Source organism: Grus americana, chromosome 14 (genome assembly GCF_028858705.1).
Source record: "Grus americana isolate bGruAme1 chromosome 14, bGruAme1.mat, whole genome shotgun sequence".
NCBI lineage: Eukaryota > Metazoa > Chordata > Aves > Gruiformes > Gruidae > Grus > Grus americana.
In genome coordinates, this window is record NC_072865.1 from 17432382 (window position 1) to 17460334 (window position 27953).

Consider the following 27953-nt stretch of genomic DNA (forward strand, 5'->3'; position numbering starts at 1 on the left):
AAGATCTGGTTTTCTAGAATTGATAGCAGTATTAAAGGAGGCGAGAATTCTTTCCCTTCTTCCTCTGCCTCCCCCTCCAGCCCTCCCAAAAGGTAAGTTCTACCCATCAATTCCCTATGCAGGAAGATTTTTATCTTTTAGGGAAGCAAGGAATTTTCTACTTGCCTTTGAAGACCTTCTGCCTGTACAAAGACTTAAGGAAAAGAGGGTAAGGTATGTGAGGGTGACAAATAATTTCTGTCCACGATTTTCTGTGGAACAGTAATGTGGGATGGTAATTACACAAATAAACCTACAAATACTTGGAATAAAAACCTCCACTGACAAAGGGCATAACTATAATCCGCCTTAATTCTCTGGACTTTTGTTGGGGTTTGTTCTCTGCTGTAGGAACATGGGATTTTAGGGTTACCACACATGCCTTACTCTCTGGATGCATTTTCCTCTTAAAGCTGAAAAAAAGATTTTGTTGCTCAATCCACTTGTTAGAAATTATAGCTCAGACTTTCAGGTGCAGTCAGATGAGGAGTTTGTCTTGGCTAACTTAGGGGAAAGTGGTAGTAGGTGCTGGTAGCTAATGAGTTGCAAAAGCATCATCATGAAAGTATGACAGGAGGAAGCAACAGCAGCTGTGTGCAATGCTCAGAGCTGGGGGAGGGATGCAGATGGGAAGCAGCCAGGACCTCAGAATCCTGGGTTCTTGTCAGGGCATGGTAAGAAGGAGTACCAGCCCCGAGCTGCGTTTGGATGTATGGCGGTATTTAGACATTGTGTACTCTTTGCAGAAACATAGAAGACTCTGGGCATCAGAAAAGTATTGCAAATTGGATCCTGGTTTGGAGGTGAAACTTCTGTGTATCATTTCTTTGGATCATTTCATAGTATAGTAGTATTAATTAGGCTTATTAGACCTATATGATAAAACATATTTTAAATGAGTGCTAGAAAGGAACAATTTTCCTCAGGACTTTTGCATTACAGGGAAACATAATGAGGAAGAGTAATGTAGAACAAGAACACAAATGCAAGTCATGACCTTTAGGCCAAATAGTATGTGGGGAGGGCTGATTTGCTGCAGCAGGGATTCAGAGGAGTAAGGAGGACAGTTACCGCTGCTTAGGAAGTTATTACTCAAAATACACAGTAAACCAAAAGATTAAACGGTTCAGCCTCAATCTTTTTCTGGTGGATAAACAACATAAGTTGGATGTTCCATGGAAAAGAAAGATTTAGGAGCCTGAGACGAAGCAGATTGTCTGTAGAGGGAGATAACCTGAGTTGCTCAGACTCTAGCTCCCTTTAATAAACATAATGTGAATTTCAATGTTATTTTAGGGAGGGAAATAACTAGCAAAAAAAAAAACCAACCCCAAACCAAAAAAAAACAAAACCCAAAACTAGGTGGATCTTTTTGCCAAGTATGTAGATGTGGTTAAGATTGGGGCAATTCGAGCACATCCGTGGTAAAGTATAAGGTGGTTTTCCCCCAGAAATAGGAATCCGAATTCCATGTGCAATGAGGCAGACTGGCAGTCTGTGCTTCTCGTGATTGCTGGTAAAAATCAAGAACTGGCATGTCACGTGTTATCAAAAATATCCTGAGGGCTGTAGCACAGCACTGTTACACAGTTTTGATAAACAAGGATTGTTAAGTTGCAATATCCAGACGACAGGATTGTTGTGTGACTTTGTACTGAGCAGGAGATAAACAGTGAATCTTCTAAAGCATTTTGTTTGCTTGCTTGTTTTAAAAAAATAAAAAATTCCAAACTATAAAGAACATAAGGCAGGTAAGATACTCTTTCAATTAGGTACATTGTCCCTAACCCAAATTACAAGCAACTTGGCTGGATCTTTGCATATCCAAAATGTCGTTAGGTAAGTTAGTTCACACAGCAGTCTGTGTGAAAGTAAAGGCTGTAAATATGCAATAAATTAATTTTTGAAGTTTTGTCTTGACAATAAGTCTTTAGGAAAGTGCTGCTTTCTTTAGAGAAAAAAAGAGAACTTGTACTTTTTCCTCTGAAGGTAAAAATGACAGAAATATAAAGGAATGGATGCGATTTGAAATGTAGCTTTGTCCTCATTTCTCTTATGAGGGGTAGTCTATTATGAAAAAAAAAAAAAATCCCCATTCCAGGACAGCTTAGAAGGTCGTTTTTAAGATGTAGTGCCTTGTTGGAATCAAATCTTTAAAATCTGGTTTTGGCGTCATTTAAGAAGTAAGATGCCCTTCAGAACTGAGCTAACCCATGTCTTGAGGTTATTACTGTCCCTGGGCTTTGCACGCAGTAGCCTTCCAGCTTAGATCTTCGGTTTAGGGGTGGTGCAGGAGAGGACTTGGGGTGTTTTCTCTCCTTTCCTGCTTATGTGTTACAGCCAGTATCATGCAACAGAAACACCCAGTTTGGGATTCCCCTCCCCCATGACACTGGGGTACAGTATCTTGAGAAAAGAGGAAGGAAGCTCAGAACAGCAGCAAATCTCACAGAACCCTTGCAGCTGCCTCAGCCGCCTGCTAGTCCCTAGCGACAGCAGCTGGAAAACAGATCTTGCTTCCAGTGCCTGTGCGTGTTACCCATCTTCAAGTCTGCGCCCTGTAAATCTTGGTTTTCCTGGTGGTGGGTATCCTTCGGAACCTCACGGATTCATGTATGATGGCGAGATGGCACAAGACAGACAAGAGTGGCGTGGGTATGTAACTTTGTAAACTGCCATTTGAGTTGTCTTCATAACTTCTGAACAGGATGTGGGCAGGTGTTTTCTCTAGTGTGATAACACCCTCTGCTTTACCATGGTGGCTTAATGGAAATGATCAATTTTGTACAAAGTTTTAATATTTCGAGCAGAATGACAACAAGTTACACAAGTCTCAGCCTGGGAGATCTAACTTTTCCACCCCACCCTGCACACCTCCCCCACCCCCCCACCTTAAATCTTGAACTCTCACAGTAACGCAGCTTTTCCCATCTCAATACTTCAGAAGCAGATTGAGTAAGTAGTATGCTGTATAATAAGGAGTAGCTCAAAGTTATGGGGAACAAATGTAGGGGAAGGGGAATCCTGCAGTTGCTTCTGAGAGACTGTCACTTGAGGTTCGTGTTACAGAAAAACCTGTATGTGAGTTGGTAAGTAATACTTTTTGGAAGGAAAGTCATCTTCCAACATCAATTTTTCTTAAAATGAATAATGCTAACTTGCATAAAGGACTGAATTGCTGTTTAAAAAAACTTTAAAATTAGGAATCATAGTTGAAGCACTTGAAAGCAATGTCCTGCTGAAGTTAACTGCAGGTTCTCAGTAAAGATGATGGTTATCTTGTACTACTTACGTTTTATTTCACCTACTAGTTTAGAGTTATTAATCTGGAATCCCAAAATTCTTCTAAAAGACTTTTTTTTTATTTTAAGGAGGCCACAATATTTTGTGATATGCATTAAAACCAAAAAACCCCACCCAACTGGCTTCATGAAATAAAATGAATCATGAAGGAATTAATAAGAGGAAAAGAATGTCTTCCTGTTCAGCTTCCATGAGCAGCAGTGGTAGAATTGTGAAATTGAAGTAGCCTGTTCTGGTGGCGGTTTATATTACAAAATAAAGGGTGTAAATATTTTCTTTGTTTTGCAAATAGCAGAAAGTACTTCATTTCTGCACATGTTTTTCGGAACGCTATTGATTTTGGGGAAGATATGACTGGATTTGTTGGACGTGGTCTCTGTATCCCTAAACTAGCGATGGCTGTTATCTCACGTGTGGATAAAAGTACTAGATACGAATCAGTTATTCACAGGAATAATATAAAACAAGCTTCACTTGTAGCAGCTTTTTACAGGGAGCATTTTGGGTCAGGGTGAGTTTCATGTAATCACAAAAAAGGCTTGCTTTTCTTGCACTATAATTTTAACACTATGGCGGCCAAATAACCTAACTTGACATCAAGTGTGATATAGGCTAGCGAGGTTTTTCCACGTAGCCCTGCAGTGGACCAGCCTACGGGGTTTGACTGATGCACGTCCCCTGAAAGGCCCTCAAGTTGTCATCGGTCTGTCACTTGGCCAGCAGGCAGCCTGCCTTTGCTGTGTTTGCAGGGAGGTTCTGCCTGTCTGTAACTTCAGAGCAGGTATGATCACCGAGTATACAAAAAGCTAGTATGATATAGTAGTCTTGATGGTATTTAGAAGGTGCAACAAACCACATGTAACAAAACCGATCCTGTTAAATATGTTACTTCACAAACTAATGACAAGCCAGGGAAGTTTGTTTTCATGAATATAACAATGCATTTTGATTGAACAATTCACTGCACTATTTGACTTAAAATATGATATTCAGAACATGCAATTTTGTATAGCAGCCTTTTCTACCTCTAATCTAAGAATATTTATTTCAAAGTAGTAAACTTTTAACTGAGTCACTTATGAACACTTATTTTCATGCATAAAATGAAACCAAATAATAGAAAATAACATTTAATGGCAGTATTTTGATGCTGTTAAGTTTAAAATGCTATAGAGGCCGCACAAACTCAGTTGTTTTTAAAAACTCAGAAGGACTTGGTTTTATTTGATCTGGCAGTGGACCAGTGCTCTTGCCTTTCAAATACTGTCAACTCTAACAGCTATGGCACTCATTTCAGAGTATGTTCTATGTATAGCTCGTAAGGTGGTATCAGTGCAACCACTACTATGGACAGGTACCGCTTTCTGAAATGTGGTCTACTATAAACAGTGCTGCTTCTCCCACCTATCTCCCTGATAAGACTTGTCTCCTTCGGTCTGGTTATTTGGGCTTACAGCGGAGACTGGAATCTGATAGTACAACTTCTCATGTGCTGAAGACACATTTGGTTTACTCAAGTTAGTAGCTTCACTGAATACTCTGCAATCTGTTGTATCCCTGAGACTTGATGTTTCCAGGTGCCAACAGAGTGACCTGGAATGTGTGGACTAGGGGTTAGAACTCACTGAAAGACGAACTTGCTGTCAATAAGCATTTAGGACATCAGTGGTAGTTTTGTGTCAGGAAGAGTGAAGATGAGGGCAAAATAAAACTTTTTTTTTATTTGCAAGTTTTTAAAATTTGTTTCCTGCTGCAAATTAAGAAAAAGTCAGTTAGCACTCAACCTACTGTTGAGTTTAACTCAAAGAAGCGAACAGCCACTGTTTAAAAGAAATCCACAGAGAGCACGAATAATGAAAAGAGATTATCAAATGCACTGAATAGGAAATGGTGCAATTGACTATCTGTATCTTTAAGGAACTTTGCTAGTGTTTAAAAGCAGACAACAAATTTATCAAAGCTTTGATAAATTTCTTTTAAATAGGTAAAGGAAGTGATATATCCAGTTTGTGAAGCAGCAGATGGACTTCTACTTTCCACTCTAATTCTCAAAGATGATACCTTTTCTTCTGGATGCATTAAAAACCAAAAGTGAACCTAGTTAGCCACAAAGCAACTTGCTCAAGAACAAAGACTGTACAACCTTGTTGTGCAGGACTAATAACAGGGCAAATGAGGTTAGGCCCACTGTTCATAGAAATAATTTCTTAAGTTTTATGGCTGTGAGGCTTAAGGTAAATATTGAGTTTGCAAAATTTGTAGCTGGCAGATATCAGATCTTAGGGAATTGATCACACAAGCATTTCAAAGCTGGAAAATAACAGTAGCTCTTTAACATTGTCACACTTACTTTGAATAGACGTTTCCCTCTACTGTAGTGACCATAGCCATAACAGATTATTGCACTGCTCTACAAATTGTTTTAGATGTGTTCTCCATGCCCATGGAACTTCTCCTTGAAGAAAGGCAGGTATGACTGTGCTTTCCCATGGGAAGTCTGAACCAGAATATCCTCATTTCAGATCTAGAGTAGGTCACTGGGGAGAACTGACACCGCAGACATGGTGGTGCCTCCTTTACCCTGTGCTTGCTCCCCTGCTGTTCTAGGCTACAAGCATATAAGCGATTTTGATGTGAAAGAGAATCTGTGCAAGCTGTGTTATCATGTGTGGTAATAGTACTACCACTTGCTGTTTCTCTGCTCACCCCATGCCAGTCTGTTTTCTGGATTAAAGAAGTTTTTTTCTATTAAACATTGTATTATAAGACTCTCTATACTTGTACATAAAAAATCACAATCGTTGCAATATCTGTGGCTTAGTCTGTCACAAAGCAGAATAAGGAAAATGAGAAAAATAATTAAACGGACTTTCCAAGAGTAACAGAATACTAGTTATATAAGTACTCATAGATGTATAATTTTCTTGTGGGTTGTCTTCAATAGGGAGTGTTCCATTTCTGCTTTAGCACAATTGCTGTAAGTTAATAGATAATAACAAATTCAATAAGCTATAGTTTATACCCACGAGTTCCTTTTCTTAGCCAAGCTGTTGGCTCACAGTCCATTTTATTTTCCTTTATTTATCTTGGAAGCTAAATGTATTTGTTCTTCCACTATATAAGTTGGTGAGAATAGCGGGAGGATCTTTCACCCGGGGTAATGAAAAAAACCAAAATGCTCAAACAAAAACAAACCAACAAACCAAAAAAAATCCCCCCACACATATCACCACCAGTTGTCCTGTTCCATTCCCTGCCCCCCAAACCAAAACTAAACAAAAAAAAGAGAGAGAGGAAATAAAACCAAAGCACCCCAAAACCAAATCAATTGGGGAAATAGTCGCACTGAGGATTTAGGTTTGGAAGAGTGTTCAATGAGACTTTTGGAAGTTAAATAAATTTACACTCTTAGGAAAGCCATGGAGCAATGAGGCCTGGAGTACGAGGTATTGACAACTGTAGTCACAAATGAAGTGCTTTTTGAACTGATGCTCTGTTGTGTCTCGGGGAAAATAAGAAATACGGGCAAACTGAGTCTATTGAGACATAAATCTATGGAAGTTGACAAGCTTTTGCAATAATACAGACTGGAAACTTTTTGACCGTGTGGGGTTATTTTGTCTTCTGTGTTTACAGAAATCTTTGCTTTCAAGTCTGATGAATGATTCTCATGTTGAATTTCTAAGTCTTATTAGAAGCATGCCTGACACCTTCAGTTTCTGCTGATGAGCAGAGTTTCAGCTTGGGAGTGTTTGGCCCAGCCTTCTTTGGATGAGCAGTAGTATGCTGAGTGGATTTGGAAAACCACACAATCCCTTGGTTATGGTAGAAAGCAGGCTATGTGCCCACTCTTGTATTTTACTTCATTAAATAGGATACTCCAGAGAGCTGATATTCAGCTTTGCACTTGGAAACCATATTCCTGATTTTACACATGAAGCTTGTTCTTAGTCTTGAAGCATTCCCAGCACAAATGTATGCTACTTTCATGGATGATACAAGACAGAAAAGTCATGGTAGGCTAGTGGCTTGGGATGGCAATTTCCTAGTAATGTACTAGATGAAAAGTGTTCGTTTCCTTGAGGAAGCCATCACAGTTGTGAAAAAGTTACAAGCTGGTGCAATATTATGCTGGCATGTGAAGTTCAAGTGTCAGATTTACTCCTGTACTGTTGAATCTGAAAGTGGGTATTTGCTGATTTGAAGCATAAATTGGGGGAAGGAGAGGAGTGGGTGACTTCTTTGAAACTGCAGAAAAGTGTATGCTCAGCCTGAGTGCAGAGGGCTATGACCGGTTTGTCTGATTTCATCTGCTGAAAAAATGTATTTTACATCTCTGTGAAATCTAAATAGATCGAGCTGTAAGGGAGGCAGACCTTTCTTTAGGGTAGGGTGCCTACTCCATGAAATGCACCCCCTGAACCCAACAGACTGCTCTAGCTGCTTGGGAAACAAGCAGCAGTCTCATTAAGTATAGCTCACTGGAGAAGGCAAACTGAAGAAAGATGAAGCCAAAGCTGGAAAAGGAATCTCTCTAGCTACAATCTTTCATGAAAAGGAAAATATACAGTTAACTACTCTGTTCTTCATAAAGACTTCTAAGGAAAATGACCGTGCTACTAGTTTCTATGAAAAGGTAGAGTCAGAAACAGTATCTCGATACAACTAGTTGGGTATGTTAGAACTTCCTGGTTCTTATACTGGCTTTATTGTGTTTAAGAAGGCAAATAAGTAGCTCAAGTCAGCTAAAACCTCCACCTGGCCCCAAGGGTTAAGCACATGAAGAAATCTGTATTCAATTCTTAGCTGAGATAACAGCTTGTTATCTAAGAACTGGAGAGTTACCCTTTGCCAAGCATGATTTGCAGTAAATGAAATTTAGCCTCTAGCCCACCTTGAGCTTTGGTACATGTGTCTGACCTGTGAAATATTCATTAGAACTGCATCCATGTCATGTTCCTTACAGCACACTTCCTCTGTGAGATTTAAGGGGAGATCCTTAACTCAGAACACTAGAACACAAATGTTTTAGGTTTCTTTCTAGAAGTCAAGAAATTCTGTTAGTCTGCATAATATTTTCACGTGACGTTTGTCAGTGTCCTTGCCGAGTAATTTCGCACTATTTTCACCAGAAGAAAATGGTAACTGAACACAAAGAATTGATCTGTAAGGAAAGAATGGACTACTTTTATGTTACTACTCATAAAAGTAGAGCTGTAATATTTCAAAAATAAAATGGAATGGGATTCTTGCCAAGGCTATTCATTAGAAATTGTTTGAATATGCAAAACACTTCATGAGCTATTAAACAGACATCAGAGATAGTCCTCCCATTGTGGTAAAGTGAAATTAAGAGCTGGGTCAGCAAAGCTATCCCTTGGGAAAGTTTTTTCAAAGTCTGTTCAAGTGGAAAGTAGCCAAGGAAACCAGCTTGAAACATGGCTTTTTACTAAAAGGTGAGTCTTAAAAATGAAACAAGGTAATGCTTGTATTTGTTATAAAGAACAGGGCAGGGACTTCACATGAAGGAAAACAGGCAGGAAAGATAGGTAGAAAGATTAGGATAACAAATGGCTTCGGTGTTGCAGGTCTGTGGGATTTTCCTTGCTCACCAGTCCCATTGTGACTTACAGTCTAATTGTGAATCGCAAGAATTTAAAGTACACGAATACTGAGGAAATCCAGCTTTTTGAGGAAGGGGTTCTGTTACCTGGATTACTGTGAGTTTTCTAGAGAATTTTGTGTGTGAATGTTCCCAAATGAGGTAAAAAGTATGATTTTGTTTCCCAATTTTCATCTTCTAAATTGAGGACACGATAATTTAAATTATAAAATGTTAACTGTGCTTCTGTCTCAGTCTGTGGTTGTTTGAATTTTAACAGGAATCCTACTCTGAATAAAGAGTGACTGTTTCATTTACTTTGTCTTGGAATGTCAAAAGAAATGTCCTTTACAGATTTTCATTACTTTTGGAGAACATGTACACACCTATGTGGCTTAATGAAACAGGCTTCGTAGGCATGTGTATATTCAACAGTATACACACAAATATATTTAGTGGGGGGAATATGCATATCATATCCAACAACTCTGTCTTTAATAAATACACAGGAATTAAATGGAAAGATAGGAATTTTCTTCATGCTCATTTTTAGCTACTGGGATGGACACTGGTTGGTGTCTGCACTTATGCTCTGGGTGGCTGAATACGTGAGAGTGATAGCAGAATTAGACATGGAAGCTTCTTAGAGTAACTGTCCTTGCAGCATGTAGTGTTTAGTTGAACAAAAAAGGATTCATGGGAATGATGAGAATCACTTCCATCTTCCTGTGGTACAACTTAAAGCCCACTTGTACTTCAGCAGAGTTCAGTTTGGAAAATGTTTTATGTTACCAGTATGACCTGGTATTTCTTAGGCTTGCTTTCTGAAGCAGTATTGTTGTGGTGGTGTGCTGGCTTTCAGCTTATCTCCTGAGGGAGCTAAAACAAACACCTGGAATGTAAAGCAGTTTTGCACTGGGTTTTTTTATTTGTTTTTCTGTATGTCATATGTGTCCTGCTATAAAATTACCACTGAGGTGACAGTGAATTCTAAAAAGATAGCTTTTATTCTTTGCAGATCTGAGGGAAATTAGCTAACTGTATTCTCAATGAACTGTAAAGACCATATTTAGGAACGCTGTCTTAAGACTGGAGTTCCTGGGCATTCTCTGTGCCATTCTGGGAGAACCTGACAGCATCTTTGTACAGATGTGCTATTGATGGGAACCCCTTAGCCTGATGCTGGCTGCTGAGGAGGGCATAAGTTGTCCAAATCTCTCCCACTAATCTTATTGCCATGACATCAGTTGCTCCTGGGGTCAGTAATTGCTATTGGGAGTTAGAATGAACGCTGGGGTCTTGGAGGAGGCCACCTCCTGTGCGCTAAGGATACTGTCTCCTTTTGTGTTATGGCTGGGACAGCGGATGCCAGGGAGTGGAGTGGTAGAAAGTTCTTCAGAGTGACGTGAAGGGGCCTCTTTCTGCTGGCTAGAGAGTTTATTTAAAAACAAAGAAAACTCAAAAGAAATAAACAAAAAAATCCACCTCCAAAACTTGAGTATACTACCAAAAAACCTTTAAGTCCATACAGGACTTCTGAAGAGCGAAAGAAATAAAATACATGTTTCTGTGCACAAAACCCTGAAGATCTTGACAGAGTGGAGGAAAGGGAACCCTCCTCTTGACTGGTGAACTCTGAGGTGATACTTGTGATATAAGAGGGTCACAGTTTGTAAGAGACATGATATCAGTTACAGCTGGCAGAAGGTATAACTGGATAATAGTCAAATTTTCATTCACAGTTAATAATTCAAGAATTAGCAGATGTGATACACTGTCTGGTGCTGTAGATCATTCATCTGGATGTAGCTGATGGTTTTAGGCTGTTTGATTGCTTATAGATTTTTTTGCAATGGTATATGGGAGATAATTTCTTTTCATAAAATATCAGGATAGTTCTATAGCTTAAAACTTTGTAAAGGAATTTGTTAAACTCATCCTACCAAACAATCCAAATTCTACAGTAACATCTCATGAAGTTTCCACCTACTCATTTAGAAAAGTCTTAGCTGATATGGCCACTTCCTTTGTCAGTTTGTTACTGCACTTTTCATTATATTAATTGCTGTTAAATGAAGTTTTTAAGAGAGCAAAACCAATATGCAATGTGAATATATGACTCAGTAATTTGCATCTTATATTTTGAGACAAATACAACTGTGCATATTTTGAAATATAAAGTATATAATAGTTAACAGTAATCTTAATCTGTATAGACATTTCAGGAAAACAGTAAGAGTACACACATACCCCCACCAACACTCCGGTGCAACCATCTCTAAATGTCATGATAACTTCAAAGGGTTGTTTGCCATCTTCTGTTTTTTGAAATCTGTGTCAAGACTAATGAAAGGAAGCCAGTCAGAACATAACTACATATCTACTTGTGCACATTTACAATTTAAATTTAATTTTGTGTTGAGCAGCTCTCTGAGGAAATGTTTCCAAGATTCTCTTGAAAAAAATGGCTGAATCTGGACAGCAGAGCCTTACTTCAAAGTTTGGGGGTTTTTGTGGTGTGTTTTGTGTTTTTTCTTTTTTCCGCTCCTCCTTTATGTTTAATGATTCAAGCCCTGCTCTACCCGATCAGGAGGAGGAACTGGTAGGAAGGCCTCTTATTTTTGGTTCAATAAGCCTCTTTAATTAAACCTGAAATTCCTTCCAATTTCTGTTCCAGACATACAATGAATATAACGATGGCAAAAGAAACACAATTTATGTGACACTTGAAAAAGTGAGGAAGATGAATCTATTTAGCTTTACACTCCTATCTTAGGCATTTTCATGAAAGACAAATTAATTTGAGACTTTTAGATATAATGTTAAGTAACATGTGTCCCCAGTATACATTTTGGCCTAGCGGAGATGAATATCCTGTTTTAAAAGCCTGGAGCTGGGAGCAAAAGGAATGCAGGAATGAATATACTGGAGGCAGGCTCGGCTTTCTAGCTCAGTTTTCCCCTAGTCCAAAATACTGCAATTTTGGATGCTCTGTACGTGTGGTCATAAGAAAAGGAAGAAAACCCTGCCAACTGATATCCTTACTGCACAACAGAGGTCATGGTTAGTACCTAGGGTACTGTTCCTGCTTGTACAGTTTAATTGCGGTTTCAGGCTTACGTATTTTAATCAGTTTCCCGGTGTGATACTAGTTCCAATAACCACTTCTACTCTGTAATGCTATTGTAAAAGCCTATAACCAAACCTATGAAGAAAAAATATACAGAAACAAGTGCTTACCATAGCAGCCCACATCCTGTAGCCCTAGAATGTAAGAACTAGTAAAGAGTTTTCTTGAATTCTCTCTGAAAATTAGCTGTTTCTTAACCACATATAGATAAGCTTCTGATGAGAACACTTTTAAAATCTGCTGCTCCTGCGTCGCCATAAATTTCTGTAAACTGTGTACTTAAATTCTTAGTCAGACCAAGAGGCTAACAATTCTCCAGCACAATAAACATATATATTGAAGACCTGCATCTAAATAGATGCTGTTAAATCCTGTGGAGAGCAGTTATGAATAGCTTGTTTTCACACACATGCTGGTTTTTGGGGTTGTTTGGTTTGGTGGGGTTTTTTAGCACTGGCCATTTTCAACACCTTTGCATTTTCATAAGAAAAGAGATTAAGTAATGGTAACAGATGAAGTTTCTTGATGGAATTATGGTTCTGTGTGTTTTTTTCCAGTGTATGTATCCTAGTATCAGAATCTTAGTAACCATGTGTGGTTTTCAGTGTAACTTTAGTGTTTGGCTGTATTGAAAACCAGTATTTTTGTCCTTTAATTTTTCAGCTATATACAATTTCAAAGGTACAGGAATACCACAACTACCTCTACAGATTGGTGATGTGGTGCATATCTTGGAGTCCTGTGAAGGTAAGTCAGTTGCCTTCAGGCTATAAGTTTATCTGTGTGAGTAACTTTAATCCTCTTACTTCATAGCAATTCCCTGTGTTACATAAGTAATTTTTTAATGCTTGTATTTGTATGGTTGGTGGTGTTTTATTTTGAGGAAGAACCTAGTCATTTTCTGGAGACCCAAAATCAGAAATGTTACAGTATGTGTGGGTTTTTTGGGAAGCCATTACCAAATGAGGAAGTCATCAAGGTGAATTTAGAGTTTGTGAAGTTCGTGCCCACTTGTAATATACCTGATGGAAGTTACATTAGATTTGATTGAAGTTTTAATGGAATACACTTTTGCCTCTCAATTAAATATTGGTTGCTAGGAGATATTCAGCACCCTAGTCATACTATAGTATAAGATGGAAATCTAGTATGTCGAAATAGTTTTCAGAAACGTTTCTATTACGCTGACCTACACACTATCCAACTTGTTGAACATGCCAAACAGCAGAAGTCCAAGTATGTGGAGATAGCTCACCAACTGGCATAAGTGTACGATAAATGCAAGCAGTGGAAGAATAAGCAAACATAAAATTCTGTATATCTGTGAAGTTGAATTCATTGTCGATACTGTAGTGATAGTGTATTCCTCTGTACCTTCACAATCTTACTGAATTCTCTCCCAAGTCTGCCAGAACTACTTAAGCTTTTATTAGTATAACACAGTAAGGGTGAAATTATTATTACTAACTTAACAGTTGGTATCTGCAAATGTCATTGTAATAGTAATTTATTTTCAATCTGCGGTGATGTTCTTGATCAGGTAAGAGTTTAAAAAATTATGAAGTGCTTCAAGCTTGGCAAAATGTGTTGTAAAATTATCTTCTTTAGTCTACTTCCACTGTCTGTCAGCTGTATCTTATTACCTGTAGTTATGTTAAAGAGAAAGGCCAACTGCTGCATTATGCAGTTACAGAGACAGCTCAGTGTTGCAAGATACTTGCTATGTTGTGGTCGTAAGGCTGCAAAGAACATGAAGCTGTTTGAGCCCAGCCCATTCCACTTCATAGAGCTCTGGGTTGTTTTGCATGGAAACAAAGTATTTGAGAAGAACATCTGATAAACCATACCTCCAATGTTTTGGAGCATAGAAGCGTATTTTTTTCTTCTTCAGTGAAAATATTGATGTCGCTCATTAGACTACTAATCAACAGATGCATCTCTAAGTAATGAGTAATGATTCGTGTCCTCTCCTAAAAAATGAAAGGTCTGCATAATTCTTTAAGTCTCCATTCTAAACATTTTGGTAAAGAAAAAATACATTAGCAAAGCAGAAACCTCTTCATCCCTATATTGTCTTTGTTAATTGCAGAAACCGCATTTTAGGTTTCCGATTCCTGTGGTATATTTGTTGTCAGCCCAGCCTAGCAAGTTGAGTGGTGATGTTATGGAGTTATTTTTTTATCTAAAAGTCTTTTCTGAATCTGCCCTTAACGCACTATGTTATAGTTTGCTTTATGACATATGTTTGTCAATGAAGAAGTGGAATCTTTTGTATTGTGCAAGTAAGGAAGTTCTTATCTTATCAGCTATCTTAAAAATATGCTGCCAGCTGCAGCTGAAGAGTAACCAACAGTAACAGGTTTTTTCTGCGCTCGTTTTATGTTCTATTTTAGTTTGTTTTGCATACACAAAATATATTCACAGAACATACACATGCTGTCACAGCAAATGGCATGAAATAGATTTTACATGCTTTGTTAAAAATTGGAGACTGTGTGCAAATAATTCAGTTTTAGAAGTAAGTTGCAATTTTATTGTTGAGAAGATACTGGGAAAAAATCCCAGTGCTGAAAAGCTTGAAAAAAAAAAAAATCTGTCCCGAGTCTGTCTTTGAGGTCAGTGATTCTCCTGTGACTTTTAACATGACCTTTCTCACAGTATTGTTTGGGGTTTGGGATTTTTTTTTTTTAAACACTTTGGTTGCACGGCTGAAATACCTGTGCTGTGTTAGAAATGGTGAGAGAGAAAGTGATAGGGAAGAGATAATATCTGTTGCTGAAATTATAGTCAGAAAGTGCTTTCTTTGGAGTGAAATAGAAGAAGGATTCAACAGAGTTGAATACTGTTGCTGTGCAGGTAACGTTTCATGATGGAATGTGTGCACAGTGGACGTGGCTTCTGCTGTAATTTAGTAAGGTTGAACTCTTTGTTTTCTGTTCTTTGTAGAAGTTTATTGTGACTTAACTGGGATATAGATGTAACGAAGTCTGAATTAGTATTTTAACTGTCACTACTGCAATACTGCACTCTTTCAGGTTTCTAGTTATGAGTGGAGCAGGAGCCCCATGATAGCCCTTTGTTTTCTTGAGGTTCTAACTTGAAGCTAGGAAGCTGCTTATTTGAGTTGGGTCCAAAAGCTGTAATTTCTCATGGCAGAAAGATGACTTGCTCTTACAGTCAAGGACGCTGGATGTATAACAACCATGTACAGTAGTGGATTAATACTACGCCTAGAACACAATTGGAAGAGCTTCATGGACTATCCAGTATCATAAGCGACCTTGGTTGAGAAAGATACATGTGTGTTATATATTATGTTACAAAACAGCTTATCCTACCTTTATGTGTGTTATATTCTGTCTAAGATTATCTGTACTTACTATGGCTGTATAATCATACTTGCTAATGTGCAAGTCATGCTAAATATGCTTCCTGACATTCACTTTACTTTCATGTATGTATTTTTGAAGTAACTATTAATTTTTAACACACCCTATGCTAGATGGTTCTTATATGAAACAAAACCCTTGACTTGATTATGCATACTACTTTTTATATTTTTATATTACTTTTTATGCATATGTTCAGCATACTAAGTGCACTCCTCCTTCCTTTTAGATTGGTACAAGGGTTACCTAGTAAGACATAAAGGATCAGAGGTAAGATCATGCTATTCATTCCTATGAGACTATTTTTAAGGAATCAGCCTATGAAGTGGGTTTTGTAGTATCTCTTATCAGATAGTCCTATTCTGATCTCTGAAGCCGGTTATCTCCATTTGCTTTCCTTTGGAGATGAAATAAATGATCAACATTTATCCTGGACAATGTTAGTAAATATTAGAAGTGAGGACTGGGAGAAGCAGATCAATGAAGAAAAAATTACCGTGTTTTCAGGTTAACAGACTGATGAAGAGATTGTTTAAAATAACTTTTTGAATTAATTTGCTGCTAGATGTGTCTGTTTCTGCAGTTTTTTCTAAGGATTCTTTAGGCGACATTCAATATCAACAACTCCCATCAAGCTTAAATTCTTAAATATATCCCTAATGTACAAAAATAATATTAACCAAAAAAAGCCAGTATTCTTATACCTAAAGATGGAAAGCCACAAATTAATAGTTTTACCCTAGGTATGATGACTCCTGAATTAAGTAGTAAGAGAATTACTTTTTAGTTTCAAATGCACTTTTCTAGAAAAGAAAAGCATTTTGTGAAACTTGCTCTTAGTATCAGATCTTTTTAGGGAGCAGCATTGCAAAGGCATTTGAAGTTAAAGACTCATGCCTATATTACAGTAAAAATGTTTGGTGGAAGTTGCTTCTCTGTAGCCTGGAGAAAGAATGTACAAAACCTTCACAGCCACTTAAAAAGGATTATCTGGGGAGCAGAGGGACAGTTGTTGGCAAAGAATATGCCATCAGAAAAAATCAGAACAGTCATAAGTTGTCTGTTTCTCCTTTTTCTTATTTCGTATTCAGTGGCCTGTAGGTATTAGAAATAATTTGCATTAACTTAAAGCAACTGATTTGTGTCTTTTCAAACGGTATGTGATAGTAACATTTTAGTTTCCTTTTGGAAGTATTAGGTGCTTGATTTATTGTTTCACTTCATTGTTCGATGATTGCACATGCTAAAAGATGGAGGAATGAATAATTGTGATAATTATGCATAATTGTTTTCTCTAGACTTCAACCTGTTGTTTCTCCTATTCTATGAGCTCTAATACAACTGCATAGTACACCTTATTTGCTTGCTTCCATTTCTAGCTTGTCGTAGATGAGGTGGAAACCAGGCTAGTTCACAGATAGGTAGTTCGCAATCAGTTCTTGATGCAGCATAGTATTTCAGTGGAAGCTACCTGAAGTAGTTACTATCAGCTGGTTGATCTGCAATAATTGGGGTGGATATGAGAGAATGCCTAACCATCCTCCCATCCTGCCCAATACTACAACTGTGTCTTAAATACTCCTTTGACATTTCTTTTGGCTCAAAATGCTACTGCTGTTTATTTTAATTAATAATTCTAAAACTAAAAAGGGAAAATATTTACCTAAACTAACCACTTCCTATTAACCAATTCTTAATATCGCAAAAGGGCTTCAAGGTCAACATGCATAACGTTTTAAGGGGTATTATTAATTTCATATACTAAGATTTCACTAAATTTACTACAAATGGGACCTTCTGCTTTTACTTTGCTTCTTCATGGACTCTTTTGAACATAAATCTTAATGAAAAAATGTGGAAATGATAAGACATGATTGTGTTTTGATTAAGATCCAGTGCTAAAAGAAAATGGCTATAAAAGTTGAAATCTAATTCAGAGAAAGGCTTTGTAAAGTGTCACATATGGATGTCAGTTATTGAATACAGAAGAATCCAAGAAGAACCTAACTTAACACCAAGACTAAATTCACTAGGATTTGTGAGGATTGCCATGGATAGATTGATGGTCAAACATTCCTTTAGGATGACTTAAAACATTTCAACTGTTGTAGAGCAAGGACACATCACATTAGATCATTTTGTCTGGTGACCATTTAATTTCTACACAGGTCAATTAAAATAAATATTGAGAATGTCATGAAATCTGGTGCCTCCTTTGCTACATCTCGCTGGGCATCTTACTGCATGGCCCTAGGTAGTACAAAATGAGATCATCATCTCAACTGCAGTGATGCCACATACACCTAGGAGGCCTGAGAGTTTACAGCTTTACTAAGCGTGTCCCTTCTTTGTGTATTTCAAATGAAAGGCCATTCCTTTTTCTTAAAGCAATTTTAGTCTTATGCACAGTGTTCGTCATTCTTTATGCCTCAAAGTAAACTTTGAGTTTACTATCCTTCATGTCAATGGCTATTTTGTTATTAATCCTGAGTGATGTTCTCTCTTTCAACATTTCTTTCACTCGATGCAATGATCCTGTATCAGCATCTCTCCTTTGGTTTGATAATGAAGCTGATCTCTAAATTACACTACGTTTTGTTCCTAGAACGTGAAATGTAGGTGCTGATGTACACAGAAAATGTTTATTTACTGTATTTGAACTGTATGTACTGTTTTCTGGGGGAGTAGATGAGGGGAGGGGGGTGGAAGATGGTGTTTCTTATGAACAAATGTAATCCTATGCATTCTGTGTTTACAGAAATAAAGATACAGCAAAACTTCTATTACTTGCCTGTCAAACAGAATTGCATCTATCTGGACAGAAAACTAGATAGACAGCAGTTATAGATTATGTTTATAGTCATAGTTTTATGAAGAAAATTTGGTAGAACTAGGTTTTGGAAAGCTCTCATTTGTTACCTAAATGTTCTTCAATAATAAGTGTGGATTTTTATTATTTATTTTCTCCTTCACAGGGAATATTTCCAAAATCTTTCATCCACATCAAGGAAGTTACTGTTGAAAAGAAAAGGTATTGAATTTAACTGTTTTAATATATTAAGGATCTTGTCTGCTAAAGAATGAATTTTAAAGGCATTTATATGCCTTAAACACAGTAACAATAATATAAACCCATGAAACTCAGATACTCTTTTTCCTTTTCAATGTAATAAATTTCCTTCTCTTTCCTAGACATACGGAAAATACAATACCTGCTGAAATTCCTTTAGTTCAAGAAGTTACCACTACTCTCTGGGAATGGGGAAGCATCTGGAAACAGCTCTATGTGGTACGACATTTTTGCATGCTGTGTATGGCCTATTAATTAGTCCTATTTATGCATATTGAGACCTTGTTCAAATTAGTGTCTTTTAGATGCAGGGAAGGATATAGGAGGATTTAAGAAATTACTTCATCACTGCTTAGATGATTACCATTTTCTTCAATGGCTTTAAATTAAAAGGCTGACTTACTGCTGAGGAGTGCTGTAACTTCATGCCTATAGTTTCAGCCTTGAGTATCCTGTACACAATAAATTTTCCGTAATTGTTCTTTGTAGTAGTTTCAAGATAGGAGTATCAACCATAATTAAGATGTGTTTGATAAAGATTTACCATGTTGTTGAAATGCTAGAACAAAAGTTGTTCGAGGGCTACCAGTAGCATGTAGCTATTACCAACTGGCAATTTTCAGAAGTCAGTCTTTCTACTTTCAATATCATAACTTTACATTTCTTAAAGACATGTTTTTTTCCATCTTTGAAAAAATAGTTTTTTCTAGTGAGCACTTTTACCAATACATAAAAGTGCAATGAATATTCAGGGGTATTAGTGAAAATGGCCACTGCACTGCATCAGCATCTGTGTTCCCTGTGAGTAAGCAACCTGTAGTCATGGTGGTCTCTTGTATATGCTTGTAATGCCCACAGTGTAGTATAGAACCATAGAAGTTATTAATGAGTTTTTTGAAATTATCTTTTTATTTTCATTGGACCTGAAATATTTTTGTAGGCCTCAACTATCCTTCATGAAGAGACAAAACCTTTCTTATAATAATATATCTGTCCCTGGCCTACAAAACTCTGAGAGATAAAATTTTAATTTTTAAGAATAGAAGGCTATTTTTTTACATTTGCATGTTGTAACCCTACATTAATCCCTACTGATTCTAGTGACTTGTTGACAGCCAAAAAGTCATGAAGTGTTGACTGGAAAAGTATCAAAAAATGGTGAATTCTTTAGTACCTGAGTAGTCTCTTCTAACAGATTACCTGTTTCAACAACTTGCACTGACTGCTCTAGGATTCCAGCCATTGGATTTTGCTTTTTTCTCTGTTGGGGAAAATAAATCTTGAATATGGTGTAGTTTTTCCTCATTAATATATTTTCTGGATCATGCCACTTCTTAGTCTTCCTCTTGTTAAAGTCAACAATTAACACTTTCCTTGTTTCAGTGAATGACACTGGAACTGCTTTAGTGACTTCCATGCATTCTCTCACTTTTCTCTCAAATGTATTAATACCACAATCAATGTTGTTGTTGTTGGTCCCAGCATGCTCTTATCAGTATCTCATACAGAAGTAAATTGCTTTTATAACGTTTTTTCGTGATAACACTTAGTTAATGCCTTTTAAACCAGCACAATTAAATAAACCAAAAATAATGTAATTCCCTATCTCCATACAAACTGCCTAAATTTCATGTCATTTCTTTACTGTCACATGGGACATTCTGTCCTTAACAATTTGTAGGATGAGAGGAGGCAGGAAGCCAGGCTCTGTACTTTGTCTAATTCTTGCTCCTGCAATCATTTAACATTAAATACAACACATCCTTTAATTGTCAAGACCAATATTTCGCTTCGACTTGGAGCTTAAAACCTATTGTTTTCTTTTATCTTAGACAAATAACAAAGAGCGGTTCCAGCAGGTGCAATCTATGATGTATGACTTAATGGAGTGGCGGTCACAGCTTCTGTCTGGGACTTTGCCAAAAGATGAGCTCAAAGAACTCAAACAGAAAGTCACTTCCAAAATTGACTACGGTAACAAGTAAGTGGCCTACGTTGCTTCTGGAAAACAACGTTTTATTTTAAAGCACCCAGCTAGAACAGAGATGATGGTAAAGTTTTCCTGTTTGCAGTTTTGTAACTCATTAATGTGAGATGTAGCCATATTGAATCTTACTTTTCAAACTTCTCCCTGTTATTCCTGTGATAATAGTAGATACCATGTTGAGGCTTCTCATAGCAAATCACTTTCTCAAAACATTAATTTATTTGTGAATTATAGATATATGAACTTGTCAACTGTGAAGATTTGAGGTCAGATAACTGTACTTTTATACACATAAACATCAGTGTACTCGGGACCCAAAACTCATCCATCCTTCACAAACACAGCCTGCCTCTAGTAGTGTTATGCTACCACTTCAAAAGTGGTGCTGAGACACCTTAGTGTGGTGGATGAATAGCAAAAGTCTAAAAAGTCTGAAGTGTGCAGAGCCTTTGCTAAAGGCACCACACTACCACCCTACACCCACCCCTCCTCAATTTACTAGGGAATTTCCAGGCAGAACTCTGGTTTCGGTAATAGAAGTGAAACTACCAGGGATAGAGTAGTTACTTGACAAAATGGCTTGTCTGCTTCCTGCTAATGAAAAGTCAGAGCAACACAACACATTTTTGGCAAAAATGGAGTTATGTGGGGTCAAGCGGTGTTCCACCATCTGATAAAGGGAGACAGAGCTTGGCAAACAAATCTTTATAGTATTGGAATCTGCTTACAAACTGTATTTAGCTATTGCAAGTGACTGTGGTTATTGTGGCCTGAAGGCCTATAAGCAGCTGAAAGTTTTCAGCTACCTGTGGCTAGACATAAACAATGACCACGTAGTGTTATGAAACTCTTAACTTGTTCACTGTGATTTGGATGCGCAGATTTCTGTAAGAATACAATTTATTTGACTACATAGCGTAGCAGGATACGTGGACCTGAATAGTAACTCCAAGACAGATTTTACTTTGAATCTGATCAAAGAAGCAGGGCGGGGGGGGAGGGGAGCAGAAGAGAAGAAGGCTGGGGGGAGGAAGAGCACAAGGAAAAAAGGCATTAGTTGTATGAGACCAAAGGAGAACAGAACACAGTAGTTAGCTAAGTAACAGGACTGGGAGGGTGAGAGAGCAACATAAAAGCAGAAAGTAACAGGAAAAACCTACGCATCCTGATTATAAAGGTTATACGTTAAAAAGCAAGAGATGAAGTCTGCTTTAAGTCATTGAACGTGGTGAATCTGGTTTATGTGATAGACATTTAAATGCTTTGGTGACATTACTATAAAATGCTAAAATGCATAAATACCGTACAATAGCTTGAAAAGGAAATTGTGGGGTTTAGTTAAATTTTTCTTCAATTAAATACTGTTGCATGTATTTAAACTTACTTTATTGCTTTAAAACTTGAAGCAGCTCTTGTGTGTTACATTTCAAAGCTTTATTTTTATAGAAGGAAATAACCCTGCCATTGTGCCCTTTGTATTTTCACAGAATACTTGAGCTAGATCTAATAGTTAGAGATGAAGATGGAAATATCTTGGATCCAGATAAAACCAGTGTCATCAGTCTATTTCATGCACATGAAGAAGCAACTAATAAAATCATTGAACGAATTAAGGAGGAAATGGTAGGAACAACTGGCCAAACTTAATGCTTCCTTTGCTAAAATCAAAATGAAACCTCAGTACAATGGTTGAAGGATGTAACTTTTACTGTAAAAGTTGGTGGAAACTTTTGCCTCTGACTTTTAATTAAGAGTAGATTCACATTCATGTGTTATCAATATGGCTAAGCCTCAAACTGAGTTAGTAGCATTTGTGCACTGGATTCAGGCTGTGGGCTAGGCTTAAAGCCTGGGTCTAAAGCTGGTTTTCAATCCATTTTTGGATTCCTAAATGGAAATATATGTCCTTGTTCCATCTGTGGGCTACTCAATAGGCTGATTTGCATAATGAAGAGTTACATACTCGGAGCTCAGGCTGCAAGCTATGACTACTCAAAGCTCTTTTCTTTAGACGATCTTGTGACAATACTAGTTGTTTGCTGTATGTTGCTGTTGTTAGTCAATGGAGGTGAAGAGTTTAAGCTCACTAAAGAGGAACTCAGGTGAATTCAGCATTATCTTGTGGACACCAGAAGTTAGTGTGCCTAAGCAAAGCAGACAAATGCATAAATGTCATCTTTTAAAATGCAAAGCAAGTGACTATGCTTCCTTAACCTTTTTCTACATTAAATCTGTTGTAAGATATTGGGCTCTTCATTCATGAGAAAGTAAACAGTAATAAAGCAAGTTATAAAAAGTAATAAAGCATTTGACAAAAAAACAGTTGGGCTGTCATGACACTTCCATAATGCCCATGACAAATCACTGGAAAACACCTTATGACTTGTTCTCATCAGTGTCACTAAATAAATCTTGCTTCCCAGACATCAAAATGCAATTAACTGACAATATAAAGAACACTAAACTTGGTAGTCTGCAATAGACTGTTGTTTCTGAGTGGTTAAAATGGGATGTAGGTAGAATTTAGAGGTCTATTTTTAAGTCTGTGAACCTGCTCAGCTGTGTCCTGATCTCAGCATGTGTTATTTGTCTCCTCTTCAAAGAGGTGTATTTTGTTTTGCTAGTGTTCCTAGCATACTGAAACCCCATTATGATGTGGATAGTAGGCTTTCTGCTATATCCTGAATTCAAAAATCATGTCTTACAGACTTGTAGGCTTGCCTCTGTAGTGACAGTCTGATACTTTATCTCCTTTTTAGAAGTGGTGATAATATTTCACCCTTTATGTAATTGCCCAGTGGCTGAAGAACTGGCCTAAGACATGGAAGTCTTAGAATCACAGAATATTTCAAGTTGGAAGGGACCCATAAGGATTGAGTCCAACTCCCTTCTCCTGAAGCAGTATTGTGCTTTAAGCCCAGCTGGCAACTAAGGAGCACACAGCTACTTGCTCACTCCCCTGGTGGGATGGGGGGGAGAATCAGAAAAGTGAGAAAACTCATGGGTTGAGATAAAGACGGTTTAATAGGTAAAGCAAAAGCTGCGTAAATGCAAAGATTTTTCAAGAAAGGAAGGCTTCTGGAGGTGAAGGGAGGATAAACAGCTTAACTACTGTGTTCCTTGGAAATAAATGTGATATAAAGTAATCTCTGTTCCATTACTAAAAGGAGACACCTACCTGGAAAGGATATAATATGCTTCGAATTCATACAAAGGAAGTTCTTACTATGAGTAAGTCAGTCACATAAGTACTGCAACAGATTATTTTAAGGTGTCTCTGTAATCAGCTTTTTCATTATTTGCACACGGAGGTAGCTCCCTAGTCCGGGTGCAGTGTTTTGAAGAACCCAGTCTGAGCTTTTTATCTTCTTGCATACAGTGAAGGCTCTGGAGGGGAAGGTGAGATCTTCCATACCTATGTCATTACTGCGCCTTTTAACCTGCTAACTTTCTAGCTTCGTAGTAGAAAAGGATGTTGATACACCTGATGGAGCATTGCAGAGGGTCAGAAACTTACTTGCTAGTCATGTCTGCATTAAGCAATGTCTTTCAGATGTGTACACAGGGCAATGCTTAATTGCTGGAAAAACAAGTATTTTTATCCAAATTTCCTATGACTTTTTAAGATTAACTGGTGCATATGATAAAAACTGGAACTGCTTGTAGTATCCCACAGTTATAATTCATGGATCTAGCTAATGATTTTTCCTCCTTCTGAGTAGTCAAAGGATCAACCGGATTATGCATCATACTCCCGAATGTCTTCATCCCCTACCCACAGCCTATATGTCTTTGTGCGGAATTTTGTTTGCCGCATTGGAGAGGATGCAGAACTCTTCATGTCACTATATGATCCACAGAAATTAACAGTTATAAGGTAAGCTTGTTTTTTATTGCAAAAGAGTAGCAAAAAAAGGAGCTAGCCAAAATGAAGTAAAATAGTTCCCAACATGCTAGTAATACAGAGAATATATAAATGAAAGGATGAAAACAAAAAGGAAAGGGAAGGGTGGACAGATGTAGTTGTTGGCAGCTACTAAAGAATTCTAGGGTAAAGGATCCCAGATAGTTTGATAAGTAATTCCTGGATTGAACACTTGAGAATTTTGTAGAAGCCTAAGACCACTTCAGAGTTAAGAGATCGTTCTTGATGGGGAATGTTGTGGTGTCCGGAGTAAAGTGCTGAAACAGGGGGAAGGGGACAAAATGGGAGTAATTTAATTAAGATAAATTACGATTCTGTTGAGTATTCCTGTCAAACAGACTGGTAACCTTTCCTCCAAAAAAGGTCCCATTCTGTCTTACATTTGAGTTACTTTTCCAAATTTACTGATTGTATTTTGTATAGCATTATTCTTGTCTTTTTAGTCTAATATTAGATTTAAACAATTACCACAGACTATTGTCTGTTATGCAACCTTTGTTATGTACTGTGGTTTTTAATGTACTGTGAAAGGGAAGAATTTTTAAATCACATGACAATAACATATTTATCTTCAAAACAGTGAGAACTACTTGGTGAGATGGGGGAGTAGAGGCTTTCCAAAGGAAATTGATATGCTCAACAATCTTAAAGTAGTGTTCACGGTAAGTGTTTTCCAGTTTACCTTACTTTGTATTTGCAAACAGGATTGTCTCTTCTCTGTGGTAACTATCAGAACTCCTGAAGATTGAGCAAGATGAAGAAGGAAGCAGAAGTAATCTTAGAAACAGAGCAAGATGACCAGTCACTGAATGCTTTAAGGCATCGACAATGCTTCAGTAGTGACAATGCTTCAATGTCCCTTCTTCAAATCAATTTGCTGCCTCATATGTTTACAGATGATATTTTATATCTGCTGTACCTCTTGATTGCTACTATTTTCTCTATCTTACCTTACATTTTCTTTAAACTGTCAGATTTTTCATCCTTTCTGTGGGCTCAGTTGTTTGGTTTTGTTTGTTTTCCATTGATTACTGAGGCCCAACTTATTACTGGAGGTCCTGTTTAAATTTCACAACTTGGTTCTTCTCCAAATAATATTTCAATTCTGTTTTGTTTATATCTTAGGATCTTGGAAATAAAGACCTTAGTAGAGACAAAATTTATTTAGTTTGTCAAATAGTCCGAGTTGGAAGGATGGATCTCAAAGACAGTAACTCAAAGAAATACACACAAGGACTAAGGCGGCCTTTTGGAGTGGCAGGTAACTGATGTCTCCTTGTGCTTTATCTGAAGCAGGACCTTAGTGATGCTTGCTCACCTTGGACTGGAGAATCTCTACCAAGATGTGTCAGAATACAAAATAGCTATATCAACTATCTTCCATATGTAATTTTTTAAGTCTATAAAGACTGCACCTACATTAGCATTTTAGTTCAGGTCAGAAATGTGCTTTTGAATTTAATTTTCTAATAATTCATACTTAGTGCTATGCAGTGCAAACCAAAGCACAGTACCAGGGTATAATAACAGAATTTCTTGCAGATGAAATAAAACCAACAATTATGTCCCCAGAGCACCACCAATACACTCAAACCTGTATTCACAGCATTAGACCAAAACTAGACTGAAGTAATTCTCCCTTTACACAACACCATGTTTGTAGTGGGGACTTTGCACTAAATGTTCTGCCCCATAAATCTATCCCTATTAAGCTACACTGCTTGCTAGTGAAAAATCTATATTTAACTTGAGGTACAAGAACATTAACGCACATTATTCATAGATAAGATGAAATATTTTGCAATGCTATTATATGTTTTGATGATTTTTCTTTTACTCTTCTAGTTATGGATATTACAGATATCATAAAAGGAAAAGCAGAAAGTGATGAAGACAAGCAGCATTTCATTCCCTTTCACCCGTAAGATAGTCATAAATATCTTTTTTTATAGGCATGAATATTTCTACATCTCTTTGGCTGTACCAATCTGTGAAATGTTTCAAGAAAAAAGAGTTTTTCCTTTTAATAATTTTATGTTGCAATAGCACCAATTATTTAAGTATCCCTTTAAAAAGCATTTGAAGCTTGACAAGGGTTACATAGCATGTTAAATGAGTGTGTATTTTGACAGATGTGCTCCTTCAGACAGCTGGTACCATGCCCTATTTAATGAAAACCAAGTTCAATAGTTATACATACTCAACAGTAAGTTTTACAAGTATGGATAACTACTAGTTTGTGTGCTTAGTTCTGGTCTGAATTTGAAAAAAATCTGAGTAAAAATTGAGTTTCAGTTAAAAAGTAGTTGAATTGTCATACGTTAAAATAATGTTCAAAAGAAATGCCAGACTAGCTGCCTAAAAATGTGCTACTTGCAGATCAAATGCCAGTATTCACTGGAAACGTGTTTGTGCATTCTGCGTATCACTGCTGCTATGTACTATGGAGAATGAATTTAATTCTGAAAGACCCAAGTATGACACACTGGTTTATTATTTCACTTGTTCACAATTTGATCCAACATGTTTGTTGTGTGAGAATTTCTTTCCAATTTCAAAAGTAGCTGAAAAAAATTCAAAGTTCACTCATTTGTCAGGGAAAGTAGACTGGACTGGCATGTTGGTGAATGCATTCATGCTGTGTGTTCCTGCAAAATAAGCTTTCATATTGTCAGTCTGTCACAAAATGCTGTTAAGTTGTTGATTTAATCTTTTTCACTTCAGTGTACATATAAGCTTAATGTGAGTGGTCTGCAACTCGGAGTGAGAGATAATGAAATTACAGAATGTATCATAGTAAGGTCAAGTAGAGCAAAGAGGACTGAGGCTGGTTGTCATCTGTGTTCTGAATGGTGTTTGATACATCTAGCACTTCTAGTAGTCATTGTTTTTTTTCCTGCAGGGTAGTGGCAGAGAATGACTTTTTACACAGTCTCCTAAGCAAAGTCACTGCATCAAAAGGAGACAGTGGTGGACAAGGTAAAGTAGATTTTTTTTTTAAGTAACGAGGTCTTTCTGTGGAACTTCAATTTATATTGTTTACATTTTAGAGAAAGGCTTTTATGTTAGAGCTGTAGCACCACCATGGAGGTGGGTCAACGTTGAAGCTCAAAGTGAAGAATTGTGAGTTTGCTGCAGAATCTTGGAGAATATTTAAATTAGTAGCTACGATTTTGGATTATAGAGGTTTTACTTTCAGCTAAAGGAAGTGGGGGAAATGAATTCTTATCACTGTTTTGGTGGGTAGAAGGGGCAATCATCTGAAGTTTTTTTTTTTCTCCTTACCATAAATGTAATGTATTTTTTTTTTTCTTCTCTTACTAGGTCTCTGGGTAACTGTGAAAATGCTTGTTGGAGATGTGATTCAAACTAGGAAGGACTACCCACATCTTGTAGACAGAACCACAGTTGTTGCTAGAAAGCTAGGATTTCCTGAAATAATCATGCCAGGTAGGAGGTGCTTGCTTCTGTAATAGGAATAGATTTTTTCATTCCTGAGGTTAATGAG

At 37.3% G+C, this 27953-nt stretch overlaps 2 protein-coding genes across 5 annotated transcripts in view; one reads left to right on the forward strand and one right to left on the reverse strand.

Moving 5' to 3' along the window:
• The first annotated feature begins 2469 nt into the window (after positions 1-2469).
• DOCK2 (dedicator of cytokinesis 2) overlaps positions 2470-27953 on the forward strand; it is a 203119-nt gene continuing 177635 nt past the window's right edge. For 3 of the 4 annotated variants that reach the window (XR_008579277.1, XR_008579278.1, XM_054841777.1), the window contains exons 1-13: positions 2491-2694; positions 12738-12821; positions 15693-15733; positions 18439-18494; positions 18656-18752; positions 20366-20514; positions 22008-22143; positions 24243-24397; positions 25026-25107; positions 25571-25706; positions 26291-26366; positions 27348-27424; positions 27770-27895. Coding sequence is in view for 2 of the 4 variants with exons in the window: in XM_054841777.1 (XP_054697752.1) it covers positions 2655-2694; positions 12738-12821; positions 15693-15733; positions 18439-18494; positions 18656-18752; positions 20366-20514; positions 22008-22143; positions 24243-24397; positions 25026-25107; positions 25571-25706; positions 26291-26366; positions 27348-27424; positions 27770-27895 (1255 nt within the window). In the remaining 2 variants the exon portion in view is untranslated. Of the gene's footprint in view, positions 2695-12737; positions 12822-15692; positions 15734-18438; positions 18495-18655; positions 18753-20365; positions 20515-22007; positions 22144-24242; positions 24398-25025; positions 25108-25570; positions 25707-26290; positions 26367-27347; positions 27425-27769; positions 27896-27953 lie in introns of all 4 variants that reach the window. The other variant, XM_054841776.1, reaches the window with a different exon arrangement.
• INSYN2B (inhibitory synaptic factor family member 2B) overlaps positions 11201-27953 on the reverse strand; it is a 115013-nt gene continuing 98260 nt past the window's right edge. The window contains exon 5 of the transcript XR_008579279.1: positions 11201-11287. The gene's annotated coding sequence lies outside the window, so the exon portion shown is untranslated. The remainder of the gene's footprint in view (positions 11288-27953) is intronic.